The sequence below is a fragment of the Felis catus genome, chromosome C1 (assembly GCF_018350175.1).
Source record: "Felis catus isolate Fca126 chromosome C1, F.catus_Fca126_mat1.0, whole genome shotgun sequence".
Lineage (NCBI taxonomy): Eukaryota > Metazoa > Chordata > Mammalia > Carnivora > Felidae > Felis > Felis catus.
Genome location: NC_058375.1, coordinates 149,559,050 through 149,577,894, shown reverse-complemented (window position 1 = coordinate 149,577,894; position 18,845 = coordinate 149,559,050). Strand labels below are relative to the sequence as shown.

General features: G+C 43.6%; 1 protein-coding gene across 4 annotated transcripts in view; it reads left to right on the top strand.

The window, feature by feature from the left end:
* The first annotated feature begins 3,596 nt into the window (after positions 1 to 3,596).
* The window catches only part of PLA2R1 (phospholipase A2 receptor 1), a 119,019-nt gene continuing 103,770 nt past the window's right edge, over positions 3,597 to 18,845 (top strand). For 2 of the 4 annotated variants that reach the window (XM_045033854.1, XM_019838149.3), the window contains exon 1: positions 3,597 to 4,139. In XM_045033854.1, the coding sequence (XP_044889789.1) occupies positions 4,031 to 4,139 (109 nt within the window). In that variant the 5' untranslated portion in view covers positions 3,597 to 4,030. The remainder of the gene's footprint in view (positions 4,140 to 18,845) is intronic. The other 2 variants (XM_045033855.1, XM_006935305.5) reach the window with 2 other exon arrangements.

The following is an 18,845-nucleotide window of genomic DNA, read 5'->3' as shown; positions in this document are numbered from 1 at the left end:
ACCATTTTACAGACCTATCAGCAGTGTGTAAGAGCTCCAGTTTCTCATTATCCTTGCTGACACTTAGTATGGTCAGCCTTTTTAACTTTCACCACTCTAATAGGTATAGTAGTACAGCATTGTGGTATATATTTTCATTTCCCTAATGCCTAATGGTCTTGAAAATCATTTCATATATTTATTTACTGTCTGTATATCTTCTTGGGTGCAGTGTCTGTTTAAAGCTTTTGCCTATTTGTTATTTGTTTGTTCCCTTGTTATTGAGGGTGACAGCTCTCTATATGTTCTAGATACAAGTTCTTTATAAGATATATGATTTGCCATGTTGAAAAAATATTTTTTAATTTTGACTTTCACTGTAACCCAAACATTAAGTGAGTTTTAAATCCCTGAATCTTCTCCCATGTTTTCATTCAACACAATTCAAGTTCTAATATTTTTCTTGAGTTTCAAATGACTCCAAAAGCTATATTCCTTTCAATCTCATTCCTACTTCCCTTCATTCATTCACTCATTCAGTGAAAACTTTTTGAGAACTTACTAAATGCCAGGACATGTGCTGCCCTGCAGATTCACAGAGAAGGAAAATATAGTCAACCCCCCAAGGAACTCACATTCAAGTGAGAGATATAATCAAATAACTAATTCTTTCTTTTTAAAAAAATTTTTTAAAGTTTGTTTATTTTTGAGAGAGAGGAGACAGAGTGTGGGTGGAGGAGGGCCAGAGAGAGAGGGAGACACAGAATCCGAAGCAGGCTCCAGACTCCGAGCTGTCAGCACAGAGTCCAACATGGGGCTCAAACCCACGAACCGGTAGATCATGACTTGAGCTAAAGTCAGATGCTTAACTGACTGAGCCACCCAGCGCCCCTCAAGTAACTAATTCTAATTCTAAATGATAAATTGAGCAATGGGAAGATGTACAAAGGCCTGCAGGCACAGAGCTCCAGCCACCCCATTCCTAGCTGGGGTCAGGACACAGGATTTTATATCATTACAACAGGATTGACTCTCCCACAAACGAACATTCTCAGGATGCCAGACTCTGTGCTAAGCACTGTACATACTTAGCTCATTAAATACAGCAACACCATGAGGCAAACATGACCATCTGCATTGTACACAGAAGAAAACTGAAGCTAAAGAAGGCGAAGTAACCTTCTGGTAAGTGGCAGAGCACCTTTTAACCATTACATTACCCTGCCTCATAGATCTAAACCACACGCAAGACTTGACTATGGGAAAGAATACTTTTCTCAAGGCTAAAAAGCTCTTTGCCACAGATTTCCACCTCAAAGCCACAATACTTCAGGAAGAGATGAAAAACTAGCTCTTTTCTGAGTCTTCTAATTGTTGAATAGGAAATGTGGTGTTGGTAGGCCAGGAAGCTGTCATCACCATTCTTCATTACACTAATTGCCCTTAGATGAAATATGGCTTATTTCCTCTCTGTAGCCTGCTCCCATTCATAGCTCTGCTACTTTGGAATATTGTCTGCATTGGGTCAGGGAAGGCTTTCTCCTTTTTTCATCACACAGAGAGTATAAATGAAGCCCATGGCGGGTCACTCTCCCACCTGGATCCCACAGCCAGTGGGGGGTAGCCCAATGTCCCAGTGACTGACCTCATTTGCCACGGTGCCCCGGGAGCTGCCCTTTGCCCCACCCAGGCCCACCTACTCACTGTTGCTAATGCAAGCATTTCTCACTCAAATCTTCGTATGTTCTCTCACTACTTCTTTCAGTCCTGGCATAGCCTCTTGCTCCACCCTATGTGAATACATCAAACCCTGTACAATCGCTCTAGCTCCTCCTGGTCTCTCTTCCGTTCAATCTCCCTGCACTGCCCTTCACCAAAGATTGACATCGGTGTTGCACTTTGATACCTGACTATGCATGTGGATTGCACTTGACTGCTGCAGGAGATGCCAGCCCACTCAGGCCTGAATCATCTACTTTGGAGATATTCCCATAGCACACAATGTAGTCCTGAGGCCACAGAAGAAATACTTCATGATAAAAGTCTCTATAGTCAGTATGCTGAAAGCATCCCTTTTCTGCATGTTTCAGGCAGAGATGCTAACTTTTACATATAATGATATGCTATTGACTCAGTACACACATTGGAACCTCTCACATTCTCTCAGCCTCACCTCAACCCAACTGCCTCTGCAGCAGCCAGCCCTGCCTAGGCTTCCTCCAGGTTCCTTGTGGGGCAATCTGACAGCGCCTCACCTCTAGCCATGCCATGCACCTGCTGCTGCCCGCCCCTGGGCCTCTTAGATGCCTCAGCATAGGACTGTGCTTAAAGCTCACCACTGCCAAGGAACTGTGCAGGGGAATTAATAACCCCAGAATCACCACAACCAGAGGGAATGGTGAGCCTACAGTTAAATGCTTTCTTCTTTTCCCCAGGACAAACAGATTGGAGACCTTCTGAGGTTCCTGCAGGACTGAACACATGTTGCCACTGCAGTTCCCTATTTCACTCTGGTCTTTAATCCCATTTCCTGCCAGGGATCTCATCCCAGGTTCTGCTTTCTGGGGAACCAGGCTAAAACAGTTTATTAGTCTAGTTGCGCCACAAGAACAAAAGTTGCGTCATAGACTGGGTGGTTTAAACAAGAGATACTTATTTCTCACAGTTCTGGAGGCTAGAGAGTCCAAGATCAAGGTCCAAAATTTCATTTTTTGATGAGGATTCTCTTCCTGGCTTGCACATGGTTACATTCTTGCTGTGTCCTCAAGTGGCCTTTCCTATGTCACTACAGGTGGAGAGATGGCTCCCTCTTCTTCTAAGACCACTGATCCTATCTAGGACCCCACCCTTAAGACCTCATTAAACTTAATTAACTCTTAAAAGCCCTATCTCCAAATACAATCGCATTGAGATGTGGGGCTTCAACATATGAACTGGGGGAGGGGGATACAGTTCAGTCTATAGCAGACACCGTTACTCAGAAATATTGGTTTGGTCTTTGTCAATAGACAGCGGAGAAAGGACCTCCAAGATCCCACCACCTTCCTTTTTTTTTTTTTTTTTTAAGCTCCCTCCCACCCCCCCCCCCCCCTTCTTATTTTTTAATGAGGAAGGTCAAGGTCCTATTTTGGAACCATCTTACGTTAGCTTGTTCTCACGGATATTAAATGTTTCTAGTGTTCTGCTGGTTATTTGAAAGACTACAGTTAGAAGAACTACATTCTAGGCTTTTCCTACTTACTAATTTAGCTAGATTAAGGGGTGACCTAGAGCAAATAATTTTGCCTTTCCCGACGGTTTTTCTCAGCTATAAAGTGGGATAACCCAGCTATTTTGCTGGGCTAGGGGATCCAAGGAGAAGGAAAGTGGGGGATGGCATTTTAAAAAGGAAAGGAGCTCAACAATGGAAGAACCTTGGGGTACTTGGAGGGAAGAGCCGGGCGCACCCCAGAGACCTCCAATGGTTAACATTCCAGAGGAGAGGAGGTCCAGCGTGCTCCCAAAGGGCCTGGGTTCACAGCACAGCTCGATTTATTCTAAGCTGCTAGCTGCCAAACCCGTGGCGTTTACCAGAATCCGGGAGGTTTGCAAACCCAGATGTCAGACTTCCTGTCCCAGGGATTCTCAACTGCTCACCCCCAACTCCTATTCGGCCTCCCCCAGGAAAGAGAGAGGCTGCTGGAAGCAGGAGGAGCGTGCACGGGGTAGCCTCACCCCTCCTCTCTCCCCACCCCAAAGGCAGGAATTTCTGGGATGGGCAGATGGTCCACCTCCTCTTCCTCCTCCTTGCCCTAGCCCGAGTGGGTAGGGCGGGGAAAACCTCCTCAACTTCCCTGTCTCCGGCCCAGAGCCCCGAGCTCCCGCATATGATCGCGGCAGGGACGACCGACTGGGTCGCCGGGACGCAGGGGCAGCGAGGCCCCCGGAGGGGTGGAGCACTTGGAGGGTGGGGGTTGCGGTCCCGCCCCCAGCGCCGCATCCCCGGGCTCCCGCTGTGGAGCTGGCCGCCGCGACCGTCACCCCGGGCGCCCGGCGAGTCCAGTGGTTAGGGATGCTGTTGCTGCGGTCGCTGCCGCTGCTGCTTCTGCTGGGGGCGCCACGGAGCTTCACCGAGGGCGCGGCGACGGCACTTACCCCCGACTCGGTCCTCGAGTGGCAGGGTGAGTGTCCCCAGAGCCGATGGGACCAGATCGGCACATCGGGGGGTGGGGTGGTTAAGGCAGAGGAGGGAGGGGTGAAGCTGGGGGCAGGGAGGCGTGAGCTGCTAAGGAGCTAAGGCGGCCGGATTTACACGGTAGCCGCGTCTCGGTAGTCCCGAGAAAGCCGTGTGGATGGGCCAGTCCTGCAGCCGGACGGGCTTTGCACCCCACTCTCGCCGCCCCACACCCCCCTCCTCTAGCCCCCGCATCCTCCTGGCGCTAGCGGGCGGCGAGGCGAGGGGCCTGGCCTGGGCTCTCAGGCAAAACTTGACTCCGCTCTGGCCCGGGACAGGCCGGGCACAGAGGGTTAGCAGATGTTTCAAAATATAGTCTCCGAGAGTTGTTTATTTGGAAGGATCACCTCTCAGATAAATGATGGCAGAAAGATGTCTCATTTCATCCCCTCCCAAAGCAAGCTTTCTGGATGTGTGCCACCACTTGCCCAGTGGCCCTAAGCCAAGGCCTCTACCCCTCTGCGTCTGGGGAAAAGAATACTAAAGTCTTTTCTATTAATACCTTGCAGACCAAATGGGGAAGTGGAGCCTCTGTAGCCCCCATGGACCGTGTAAGCTGAGCAAATAACCCTCTTGGCTTCTCAGTTCCTCTCATCAGAGAAATGGGGTCTGTGATATCCAGAGGACCACCAAGGATTAAATGAGATAGTTTGTAAGGCATTTGGTGTGCCAGTGAGCCAGAGTTCCTTCAAAGTCACCACCCCCCCCCCCCCCCCACCGCCCCGCCAGCACAAGTGCACACTGGATCAATTCACCAAACATTTATTCAGCACCTAATACACATACGACTCATAAAAGATGTGTAAAGAGTCATGAGGAGAGGTTGTCCTGCAGGAGGCCTACTCTGGAGAATAACTGCATGGGTGCTTCTGAGGCAGAGGGAAGCTAGCGTCCAAAAGTGGAAGCCCCTGTGTGAAAGGAGGCAGGCAGGGCGATAAATAAACCAGGAGAAGCCTCCAGACAGCCTCCATCCTCTCTGCCTTTGGCAATAAATTTGGAAAGGAGATAAAACAAGGTGTGGTCAATGCCTGTGTTTTTTGTTTTTGTTTTTTTCTTTCTCAACATACTTTGCATACGTTTTTGAGATAATCTCACCTGGACTGTATTCTCTCGTACTCCCACAAGGCTTTATCTGGGACAGATTGAGTAATTCTTATTCTAAAATGGCCAAAGATCAGAGACCTCTTAACCCTCTTGGGAAGTTCAAAAGAAATGGTCCTGTGGATGTACATCTGACCCCAGGTATGACCCATCTCCACGAAGAGTTTACCATACAGTGCTTATTACTTTACGTTTAAAATGTGCCTAGTGATAGGTATCTAGAACAGGGCAGTAGCCCATAGGACAGAAGCTGGACCCAAGCCACACAGAGAAAATGCACTGGTGATCCTCTGAGCCAGCGTTAGCATAATGAGCTAATCCCTACTATATGTAGCAGACCCAAATCCTGGCCTGAGATAGTTTCTAATCAGCGCCTTCTTTTTAGTGGTCAAGGACACTCTGAAGTTAAAACTATCTGCTACCTCCTGGACACTCCAAGTGACAGTTTGCATATCTGAAGGCCTTTGACATAGTTGGCAGAGAGATTCTTCAGATATGAAAACGCTGCTACTGGTGTTCATGGAATGTGGGTCTTAGAGACTGTGTGGCAATGAATGTACCAAACCTTGCACAGGCTCCCCTCCCTGACTTCAATCCCCCACATCAGTGACATTTCAAGTATAATCGGGATCGGTTTGAAATCAAGTGTTTCCTGTTTATACAAAGATGGAAAAACAAAATTTTAGCATTGGAAGGGACCTGAGACATTGTCTACTCCAGCTTTCCATTTTTCAGATGTGGAAGCTTTTACACCATTTTTAAATCATGTTTTGGAGGTGCCTCAGTTTACTGTTGTGTTCCACACATGCACCAACCACACTGACTACTTCTAGCTATGATTGGTATCCACAAAGCAGCCAGGAGAAATATGCATGCATTTCAGTTTTATATTCACTAATAAGGGGTATGTAATAATGCAAGGCAGATTGTACATGTAGTACTTTTTCATCTGAGTTGTTTAATATGTATTACTGGTTGATCTGATATGTATTATAAGCATCTCAGCCTTGGGAGGCTATTGTATTGACTTTTCAATCATTTATCAAGAATTTTGTGTTCAAAAATCAGTAGATATAGTGTCATATAATAGTTAAGTTCATGGTCTCTATGCCAAACGGTATGGGTCCAAATCCTGTCTGTACCATTGTCACCTTGGGCAAATTACTTAACCTCTCTGTGCCTCAGTTTCCTCATATATAAAAATGGAGGTAATAACAGTACTCACTCAAGTGTTTTCCTTTGCTTTCAATATCACCACAACACCATCATCCTCTGGCCAATCCAGACTACTTTGACAGGTTGATAGTCCTTTAACGATTATATACTGCCCTGCACATGGCACTGTACTTGGCATGTCTGTGTTGGCTGTAACAGGGGCTTCACTGTGGTTCTAGAATCTGAGCTCTTCTAGTAAGTGCTGTGACTTGGTAACTTCATTCACTCAAGTACCCCCAACACTGGGAGGGCAGGTGGGAGAATGAAGAAGGGAGTAGGCACTCTGGGGAAAGGTGGACATAGTCTCTGTAGAGGTTGCTAAAGGAAATGAATGGGGGCAATAAAAGAATTTTAAAGCTATGTCGAGAATTGAAAATTATGTGAAATGGCCCCAACCAACCTAATAATAGGAGAGTTTTGTTGGCAGCACTTATCTTCCCAAGGACTGGAGGGGGCCCACAGCTGTGTTAGTCCTTGAGGACGGTCAGGGTAGGCTATTCCAAATGACCGGTGACCAGGGGAAGTGGGGGTGCTGTTGAGCCTGAGGTCAAAGTTCATGACCATGGAGCCTATTTGGAAGAAGGATGGGAACTGGGATAGAGGGGTAGGGTCAACTCTTGAAATCCTGTGCCAACAGGAAGAGGGGTAAGGTGCTGAAGGCTTCACCTGCTCATTCACTATTTGTCAAGCACTGTATGCTTTATCTCCCTTCCTGGTTTGGGTTCACCTGGAAGCAATCCCTGAAGCATGTATTTATCTCAATGTAAGTAGTTTATTTGGGAGATGATTGTAGAAGACATGATGAAGGAGTGAGGAAGTGAGACAGGGAAGGGAAGAAAACCATTATAGGCAACTGGGGCTCGATTTCACAGGAGCTCTTCTGAGTGACTGTGGAGAATGCAGTGGACCCAGTGAGGGGACGGAAACCGAGGTATTTCTCCTCCACCCTCCACTCCTTACTAATGGAAGGTCCTTCCTGGGGGACTAATCTCCTGGTCTTTGGCCTGCATGGAGCAATGTCAGGGTAGGCGGTGTGGGTAGGGAACCAATGGAATCTGCTACTCACCTCCAGACTGGAGAGATAAAAATATGAGTAGGATATGTCCCCAAGAGGCTGAGAGTCCAGAGACAGATACAGAAACACAAACAATTATAAAACAGTGCAGTAGATGTTAAAATAATAAGGAAGGAGCAAAATTCTAAAGGGATACAGCGAAAGGACTGGCTTGAGGAGCTGCAGACTCACAACAGGGCATTTATTTTCCTAAAGGATAAGTAGGTAGTTGCCACATGGGAAAAAGGAGATAGAGCATTCTGGAGAAAAGTACAGAATGTGTGCAAAGGCAGTAAGCTAAAAGTTCTTTCTTGGGCTTTTTTGGATGGAGGAAAAAGGGCCCACTGAAGGTCACTCAGGCAAGTGTGAGGCTCAGGCCTCTGGCAACTGAGAACTGACCGCTGAAATGAAGCAACTACTTTCTCTGTTTCTCTCTCAGGAGCTGCTTGTCCTGTTTGGTTCTCTTTCTGTGGACTGTTTTCTTCTGCTTCAACCTGCAGGACCTTTCACGTATAGCTCCCACAGCTTTTTTGGAAGAGTTGCCTAATTTTCTAGGAGAGGAATCTGGCCACATTCATCATAGCATGCTGGCCAGTCCCTGTGTTCTGCTCTTGAATTAGAGGCCTTCCCATGGCTAGTAGGATGTGATAGTGGTGTGAGATGCACACAGGGATCTGCCCTTCAAGGGCTGTGGATAGAGCAGATCCCCAGAATAGGGGTGTAGCAGGACAAGAAGCTGTGACATATCTGTATTTGGATGCATGCAAGAGATGAGGAAATGAAGAGTTTGGTTAGAGGCACTCTGCTGAAAGAAAATAAATTCTGGTTGGGTGAGTTGGTTGAGTAAATTCTCTGCTGAGAAGAGCCTCATGAGTCTGGACAAAGGGAATCAGGTCGCACTTTTACGTTTAGGAATGACATGGTCAGTTTGGGACTTGAAGAGGGTAATTCTGGAGGGTAGCAGAGACACCATCTGAGAGGTTAAAGTGATTGCCCATGAAGGAAGACATTGATGACCTGAGCTAAGCCAGTGGCAGCAAGAATGCTGAGGATGAAAAAGTTTGGATTCAAGAAATACAGGCTAAAAAGGAAGAAAAATAAAATTCATAAGCTTAGCAAAAGACACGGGAGAAATGGAAGAATAGGAGGGGCAGTGGTTATACAATGGGAATAACAAGTTTTGGAGATGGATCCATTCTTGGTATGACCAGGTCCATGGTGTGGTTGTAGGAGCAGTCGCTAAAGTGGAGAACAGGTGAGAGAAAGTTCTTGGAGCAGAGGAAGTTGAGGAACCCAGCATCCATGGCAGTACAGACATATGTGTCTGAAACAAAAGTTTAATTAAAAAAAAAATACCATTACCTAATACAACGTGCTGCTACTCATCTAGTCAGTTCCATTCCATTTCATTTTGTAATGTGGGTTATGACACACTACGCTGATATCATGACCCATTAATGAGCCATGATCTGTGGAGAAAACACTGGGTCAGAGTGTTGGAGCATCTGTATGGAAATTAAAAGCATTGAGGTGGAGAGGACAACAGGGAGCCCACTGGCATCAAAGTCATAGCAAATGCAAGGAAGAGATTCGGGGGTGCACCCTGGTGTTGAGGAAGGGAAGATGGAGTGCCATGTGAGAGAGGCTTCTGAAAGAGGATGATGAGAAGAGCCACCACCTAGAGACAGCAGTGGGGAGACACTGTGACCCTGAGATTTCCCCCATAGCTTTAATTTCTGATACAAAGGTAACAATGGCCCCCTTGACAACTCCTAATAGTATCTTACATTTGGAGGGTAACTACTGTGTGCTATTTTACATACATTAACACACTGAACCTTCACCATAGTGAGGTAGGTACTAATACCCTTACTATTACCCAACTATTCTAGGCAAATGTTCTAGGCAATTCCTACACCCCTGGGCAATGAGCCATTCTCCTAATCTGGAGATTTGGAATTTACATAAAAGCCTGATCAGATACTGGTTTAGCTGTCCTTCCCAGCCATCAGTCACTCCAACCCTCTGACTCTGTTTACCCATCTCCACTGTCTTCTCTCAGAATCTTTTCCACTTCATACTTTTCTCATTCTAGCTTCTCTGACTGGCTGTTTTCCTTACGAGTCTTTGAGAGTCAGCATAGACTTCCAGTTTTCCTGGTGCTTTACTTTTTCTCAGTAAGCTTCTAACAACCTCTTCCCATTCTTGGTTTCACAGTAACTGATATCACACAATGCAAGTTCCAAGCCAATGACCAGAACAGTTGAGTTGTGGAGAGCTCAGATATCTCCTCATTTCCCCGTCTTTTATCTAACAATTTGCTTATTTATATCCAGTTTTCTGAAGAAATGATTCCTTTGTTTTCCCTCTTCTAAACTCATCCCTATGCAATGAATCTTCATATGATCTATCAAAGTAATATAGTTGAGACATTTATAGATGCTTGCCTCCATTTTCGTTTAGAAATTATCCTTGAGGCACCTGGGTGGCTCAGTCAGTTTAAGTGTCCGACTTGACTCTTGGTTTTTGCTCTGGTCATGATCTCACAGTTTGTGAGTTTGAACCCTGAGTCAGGCTCTATGCTGACAGAGTGGAGCCTGCTTGGGAGTCAGTCTCTCCCTCTCTTTCTGCCCCTCCCTTGTGTATGCTCTCTCTCTCTCTCTTTCAGAAATAAATAAATAAACATTAAAAAAAAAAGAAGAAGAAATTATCTTTGAAAGCCTTTTAGGCTTTCAGGAGATGTTCCAATACAAAGCTAGGAACATAAATTATATTTCTTTAATTATTCAGAGTGAAAGGACATACAGTTCATAAAAGAAACAAAAGAATGAATGCCTTATAAATACTGTATTAAGTCATTTAGGGAAAAATATTTTATAAAGCTATTCAAGAAAAATGGAGGAATATTATTAAAATTTCTGTAAATTCAGTCTGTGATACAGAGCTAAACAAAACAAACAAGAAGTTTCTGCTTTCATGTGTGGCTATGTGATTTTTAAATTTATGATACTTTCCAGGCTACCACAGTTCCAAAGAAATATGTTAGCATGCAAAGCGAAATAAGTGAGTCAGAGAAAGACAAATACTGTATGATTTCATTCATATGTAGAATTTAAGGAACAAAACAAATAAGCACAGGGAGAAAGAGAGAGGCAAGAAACAGATTCTTAATTATAGAGTACAAACTGATGGTTACTAGAGAGGAGGCGGGTGGGGGTATGGGTGAAGTAGGTGATGAGGATTCAGCAGGGCCCATGTCGTGATGAGCACTGGGTGTTGAATATAAGTATCGAATCACTAAATTGTACACCAGAAACTAATATTACACAGTATGTTAACTAACTGGAATTTAAATGAAAACTTAATTAGGAAAAAAAAAAGTAAATGATTCACCTAAAAACATATTCAGCCTCCCAGGTAATAAACTAAACACACACACACACACACACACACACACACACACACACACACACACACAAAACAAGAAATATGCTAGTAAAAATGTTTTACTATTTCTGGCTTTTGGCATTCTGTTCTTGAGAACTTCCTTTTAATTATGAAAACATAAAGAGGAAATTCAAAGTGGTTATCTAACTGACAACATTGTCTTATTTGGCACTATCCATGCTCAACATCAAGATTTGCTTTGCTTTTCTTAGCATTTAGAAAGTGATCATAGTGACTGCGGTAATCCTTATCAGGATCCTATGAAGCCAGTGCTATTATTACACCCATTGTACAGATGGCACTTTAGCTTCAAGCAGTTCTACCCTAAAAGAAATGCTCTGTAGTTTGCCAAAGTCTTTCCCCCATGGTGTCAGCGTTTTTCAAGTAAGAACAGGGTGGGCTTCATAGGCAAGTAGCCAGTGAAGACACAGAGCCCCATGTTCAGCAGGGCAACATACTTGGAGTTCAATGTTCTGTGGCTTTGGGTCTTGGAATTCTTAATAATTTTAACCTTTGAATTTGTGCTTTGGGCCTGAAGTCTCATAGGACAGTAGACCATGAGCCAGAAGCTAGAAGCCTCAGCTTAGGCTCAGTTCCACCTGTGTCAGCTCCCTAGATCCCCTGGATGGGTTCTAAGCTGCCTGCACACTCCTACCCTCCACCCACTGTGCCAACCAGATGGTGTTTGGGTGACAGGAGGCCCAGGGATTGGTAGTGAACAGCCAGTATCATCTCAGGGAAGGGCAAGGCAGCAGCTGTCCCCACTGGGCTGACAGCACCCGGCGAGGACTGAGTGGGGAGCCTGTCATCTATTCCCAGTCCAAGGACTGAGTGTGATTCCAGCACTTTCTGGCACAGATGTTGCAATCCCTCCTGAACTCATGGGAAGTGGAGATTGACTTGACTTCCTTGCCCCAGGCAAGGCCCCACATTGTTATTTTACTCTTGGCCCTGCAAAGTAGGTAGTCAGCCTGAATCAGAAGCATGGGGACTACTATGGTTTTAATTGTATATTTTGAAAATTTGTATGTTGAAGTCCTAACCCCCATTACCTCAGAATGAGACATTATTTGCAGACAGGGCCTTTACGGAGGTAATTAAGTTAAAATGAGGTGATTAGAGTAGACCCTAATTTAATATGACTGGTAACCTCATAAGAAGGGGAAATTGGGACACAGAAAAATGCCCAGAGAGTAGATGATATGAAGAGGCACAGGGAGAAGACACCCATCTATAAGACGGAGGGAGCTTGGACCAGATCCTTCTCTCACAGACTCAGAGGGAGCCATTCCTGCTGACACTTTGATTTTTTACTTCTAGCCTCCAAATCTATGAGCCAATAAATTTCTATTAAGTCACTCAGTTTGTGGTACTTTGTTATCACAGCCCTAGCAAACCAGTACAGGGACTAACAGTATATCTACCATTAAAAGTTGCTTTTGTTTTTGTGTTAATTTCTGTCTCCCAGTTAAGTAAATGTATTTTTTTCCCCTAAATGGGTGTATTCTTAAAGCACCTAAGATGGAAATTCTTCTGATTCAGTAATGCCACATCATTTCCAGGGTTGTTTTGATTGTTGGTGGAGTTGTTTTCTGTTTCTGTTTGTTCTGATGACCTAGTCTTTGAATCATATCCCCAGGGCTTCAACATGCAGGCCTTTTTTTTTTTTTTTTTAACATGTATTTATTATTGAGAGACCAAGAGAAACAGAGCATGAGCATGGGAAGGGTCAGAGAGAGGGGGAGACACAGAATCTGAAGCAGGTTCCAGGCTCTGAGCTGTCAGCACAGAGCCCGACGTGGGGCTCAAACTCACAAACCGGGAGATCATGACCTGAGCCAAAGTCGGATGCTTAACCGACTGAGCCACCCAGGTGCCCCCAAATGCAGGATTTTTTGAGGAAAGTTTAACTATGTTCTTACTGTGTCTTGCCTTAACTTGCTCTTTGTAGTGAGGCTCCCCAGTTACTGAGGTGGTATATTTTCAACACCATATATAAGATGATAACAGAGCTGCTGTGAATAAGGATTTTTATACCAGCAACGTCTGTTAGGTACTTTTGAGTTAAAGACAAAATGATGGAGGAATAGACTAAAAGCTAAAAAGAAAAAAAAAAATGTTTTCAATTCAGTTGAAAAACTCATTGGTAACATACAGAGAGATACAGCGAAAAACTTCAGAAGAGATGAGATTTTTCTGTAAGGGTCAGCTACAGTTAGAGGAAGGGGCAGGAGGGAACCAGGGGAAGCAGGGAGTGGCAAAGACAATCTAAAAGGGTTAATCCACTTCACACAGGGGTTGGTAACAGGCAATTTGAATCCCCACAAAACTGGAGCCAAGCCAGAGGAGCTGATTAGCAGAGTTTCATGTTTCCCGCATGTGAGAAAGAGTATTATGTGCCCCATGGAATGGGAAGTGGTGATTTGGGAAGATTAGAGAGAAAGGGGGAGAGGACAAGTAAAAAGATTTAGGAAGTGGGATCCCATGGGCCTGTGGAGGTGGTGATTATCCAGGTTCAGAAGCTGCAGGAGAAATAAAGAACGCTGAAAATCAAGGACAGTGCTAGGGCAGAGAAAGAGACAGAAGTTCCGAGACAGGATAAGGCGATATTTTAAAATACATTTTACCTTTTGGTTGATTAATAGAAGGTTGATTAATAGAAGGTGGCTACAGGCTTTGTTAGGTGCTGTCAGATTAAGAGACCAACACCAAATCTCAGATGATTTGGGCTAAAATGCAATGTGCATGCAGAGAGAGCCAGGAAGGGCAGACACACCCTTAACTTTGTTCTCTGGGACTCTTTTTTCAAGTACAATGCACATGCTGCAAGCATCAGAAATTCCTTGCTTATTGGTTTGCAAAGTCATATTAAGAATCCAGATTTTCTGCACCATTCAGCCATGAACAGGACTGGATTCAGCTGCTTACCACATCCTTTCGTGCTACAGAGTAATCTAAGTAAGGAACATAATCAGATCTGAATCCATTGTTCACTGGACAGGACAAACCCATATTTGTGTAGCTGGAAAAGGTCAATACATCTCAAGAGAGAAGATGCTTACCTTCAGATTGGTTACAGGGGAGAAATGCCCTCCCCACTACCTTCTGGATCCCTTCCATGTCCAAACTGAAATAGAATAGGCCCCCTCTTATTCACGGGGGATACATTCCGAGACCCCCAATGGATGCCTGAAACTGCAGATAGTACCAAACCCTATATATATTATGGTTTTCCCTATACATATTTATGATAAAATTTAATTTATAAATCAGGCACAGTAAGAGATTAACCACAATAATAATAAAATAAAACAATTATAATAAACTATAATAAAAGTTATGTGAATGTGGTTTCTCTCTCAAACTACCTCATTGTACTGTACTTACCCTTCTTCTTGTGATGATGTGAGATGATAAAATAACCCGTGTGATGAGATGAAATGAGGTGAATGTCGTGGGTATTACAACACAGTGTTAGGCTACCTATGACCTTCTGTTGATACCTCAGAAGGAGGATCGTCTGTTGCCTGGGCACGGTTGAGCTTGGGTAAATTGAAACTGCGGAAAGCAAAACGGAAGATAAGGGAGGAGGGGGGCTGCTGTACTGTCAGAACAGAAAGGGACTAAACAGATTCAAGAGATGATACAGGGCAGGGAGTGCATGAGCCCGGCACCAGCTGTGTGGGTGGATACAGCAGAAGAGCTTTAAACCCAGGGAAATGGGGTGGGAGATTGAAACTGGATTGCATTTGGCAACCTGTGGCTTCCCAATAGCTAGTTGTCAGCATTGCACTTGATGTGAACCATGTATGTGAACTTTTCCTTCCAGTTCCCTTGACATGGAGGAGCATTGAAACCAACTTTCTATGTGTAGAAGGTTGGATTAGGTGACCGCTATCATGGTGGGCTTTATTGAATACCAGAAAGCCCTTTGCTTGCCTAAAATCCACCAGAAAAAGAGCTTCATTTTAGGAATTGTTGTTTTATTGCTTGTTTCAAGTGTTTTTGTGTGAAAAGTACAGAAACCTCATGAAGTCTTAACACTTCAAACCTTATCTTATTCACGTACTACTTCAAACCTTCAGCCATTTCTAAGAGCTGCCTAAAGCCAAAAGGGCACCACAAGGCAGGTGGAGGTCACGGGAAGGGGTGCTGAAAATGAAGTGGGGGGCCTCAAGAGAAATGTCCTACAGGTACCCTCAATCAGCACCGTTCAAACAGACAGATCAGATTATAATAGTAGCCCCAGGCTGTAGACTCCAAACTCATAGTGTCATAGAAATTGGCAGGCCTCTGCCAGCCACCTGAACACCTGAGCTAGAAAACAAGTCATTGCAACTACCTTTTCCAGAATCCTCCCATTCCATCTATTGCCAAATCTTGTCATTTCTTCCCTCCGTGAATTAGTTTTATAGTGACTGGAGTCTCACTACTCCCTCCTTTCCTTTCTCGCCACAACCAGCTGAATTGACACCTCGGTCCCCTTGCTGGATCATAGCAAAAGTCCCCAGATTGTGCACTGGTTCCATTCATGGACTGTCTCATCCCACCTAAAGGAGAATTCCTCCAGGCCAGGAATTTGGACATTTGCCTCACACCTATATTCTTAGCACCTGAAACAAGGCTGGGTACACAGTAAATGCTCAGTAAGTGTTTTTGCTGAATGATTCACCATGCTAATTCATCTACACCACAGCCTCAGTCATGCTTTCTATTATTCCCAATGCTCCCTCTCATCTGAAGAATAAAAGACAAATTTTTGAATAAAATTCAAGTTCTTCATAAAATGACCCCAACCACCTCTTTCCAACTTTATATTCTATAACCACCAGAGTCTTTTACATAGGTAGGCTCTCATCACCCTAGAGCTGATTATTTTTGTCACTTCTGAACTTTGGTGACATTCGCTCTGTGCCCCTTTGTCCCACTTAACCAGCTGTGCATCTATAGACCTCCTCCACTATTTGGAACTTTCTGTCTCTGCAGTGAGAACAGGTTACCATGTCTGGCCAGTTCACCAAGGTACCTCCGTGTGTGACAAATGTTACATCCCTAATAAATGACTGGTGAATGAAAATGCGTGTGTGTGTGTGTGTGTGTGTGTGTGTGTGTGTGTGTGTGTGAGAGAGAGAGAGAGAGAGAGAGAGAGACAGAGACAGAGAGACAGAGAGAGAGAGAAATTGAGAGAGATAGAGGGGGGGAGAGAGAGAGAGAGAGAATGAGAGAGAGAGAGAGAGAGAGAGAGAGAGAGAGAGAGAGAGATTGAAAGAGATTTTTCTGATAGGCTAAACCTATCCCTTCTAGCTCTGGCTTCCATGTCATTGTGCTTCTCTATACCTCTGATGTCAAAATATATCTTGACATTGTTATAGTTCTTTCCATATATTTCATGATGTACTCCCAGGGATTACAGCAACTCCTTGAGGGCAAACACTATGACATTTATACCCTTTTTTCTGCAGGCTTCCTAACACATACCATACTAGGGACTGAAAAAAATGTTTGTTTGAAACTTTAAGTCTTCTACCTCAAATTGTTTGGCAACAATCTGCAGCAGTTTATTTTCTACTTTATAGGTTATAAATTAATGTATGTAAATAAAGCTAGACCTAGACCTATATGGTCCTCACTCTGCATATGGATATTAAACCTCTAAGACAAAATACATTTGGAAAAAAATGTAAAAGAATGATTTGATTAAATAACCCTTGCAGTCCCAGCCAGCCTTAAAGTTCATGATTCTGGGTTTATGGATAAAGTCAGTCTCCTCCAGGGGGAGCTGAGTGGCTTAGTCGGTTGAGTGTCCGAATTCAGCTCAGGTCATGATCTCACATTCGTGGGTTTGAGCCCCATATGGGGCTCTGTGCTGACAGCTCAGAGCCTGGAGCCTGCTTCAGACTCTGTGTGTGTGTGTGTCTCTCTCTGCCCCTCCCTCACTCATGCTCTGTCTCTCTCAAAAATTAAAATAAAATAAAATAAAATAAAATAAAATAAAATAAAATAAAATAAAATAAAATAAAATAAGAAAATTTAGTCTCCTCCAAAAGGCCTCATTCCTTCCGGTGTTGTTCTCAGTCTCCTCCCTGGAAAAGGGGCAAGTGTGTGCAAACACACACACTCTCCCCACTCCGAATGATCTGATGAAACTGAGGAGTCATGCCCACCTTACACATGACAATAGTTGAGGATCCAGTCAAGTATTCTGAATTCTGGGCTATTTTCTTGTTCTTATTTTTCACCACTTGCTTTAAAGGGCTATTATTATTTTTTTTTTTTTAATTTGAAAGAGAGAGAGAGAGCACGAATGGGAGAGGGGGCAGAGGGAGAGACAGAGGGAATCTTTAGCAGGCTCCACACTCAGCGGGGAGCCCAACACAGAGCTCTATCCCACGACCCTGGGATCATGACCTGAACTGAAATCAAGAGTCAGATACTCAATTGACTGAGCCATCTAGGTGCCCCAGGGCTATCTTAAATGTGGTTACAATGTTTTCTTTGGCACTGATGGAACCTCCTTCTTTTCATTAACTAGGAGTATTCTCATGATTTCAGAAGAAATAGGTATACTTTTAAGGGACAGATACTTAGGCAAATAATTTCTCTATCTCTAGTGCCCTACACAGTGCCTACCACATGGCTAGCACCCAATGAATGCTTGTGGAATGAAGTAATTTTCTATATGCAGTCAAAAAAGGATTACCTTAAACTTAAATTCCACACTTGATCAAGGAAGCATTCTCCTCCCATTCCTTCGAAAAGTACATGTTAGCCTGTGGGGCAAAGGGTGGGTCTAAAATGATCTCCTCAGAGGAACCCAGAAGTAGAAAGTAGAACTGTCTTCCATGGATTTTATCCCATGGAATAAAAAAGAATGAATATTAGCTTGTAAGTTACTTCTAGTAAATCAATCCTTTTTCCCCTCTTAAACTTATAATTATGAAGGGAAGTATAATAACATTTTACTGCAAAGAGATTTAGTAATTCTGGCAGTACTTCATTAATCACTTAATCAGTGTTCAAGCAGAACTGATGTCCTTGACATATATAATCAATCTTGATTCCTCCCACATTTGATTTTCATACTTTTTAAAACCTGACTATAGACACTAAGGATTGGTGGCTTTTTTTCACATTATGTGTTTGTTACAGACAGCCTATATATGCATATAATAATGATCAGAATATTGATACCCGTATTGGGTCTCCTCAGAGTTTATTTGAAGGCAATTGTTTTCTCTTCAGTGAATTTATGGAGATTAATGGTGCCAGGACCAGATTCTATTATAGTTTAATGGGAAAATGGGATTGGGTCATTTTTTAGCTTAGTGTGGCATAGTATTCTTTTGGAGATGGCATATTTATTGTTATTGGTAAGCCAGAGCTACTTGTTTATGATACATTCTGAGGAACTTTTCCAAAGCTACATTCTAAAGGCAGCTGGGCATGAAAACATAATAACACTCCAAAAGTGAACAGCATGGGATTAGGTGTGTCTAATATCTTCTGCTTCAGGAAGGTATTTTTATGATCACTAGTGCAACTACAGAAGTTCTGATTACACCACTCCTTTTCTCTTAACACTTAATAATTTGAACATTTAAAAATATTTATTCATCCAAAATGTTAGTAATATATAATGTCCATGTTGACTTAAAGACCATCCATTTGCCTATCCATACACTGCTTGTCAACATTATGTGTTTTTCTCTTTCTTATAAGAGAACTGCAGTATAGACTTTACAGGTAGATACTAGTTTGGAAGATGAACAGATGGAGACTCTTAATTCATGATTGCACGTATGTTTGAACAAACAAGAAAAATATTTTGTTATCTTG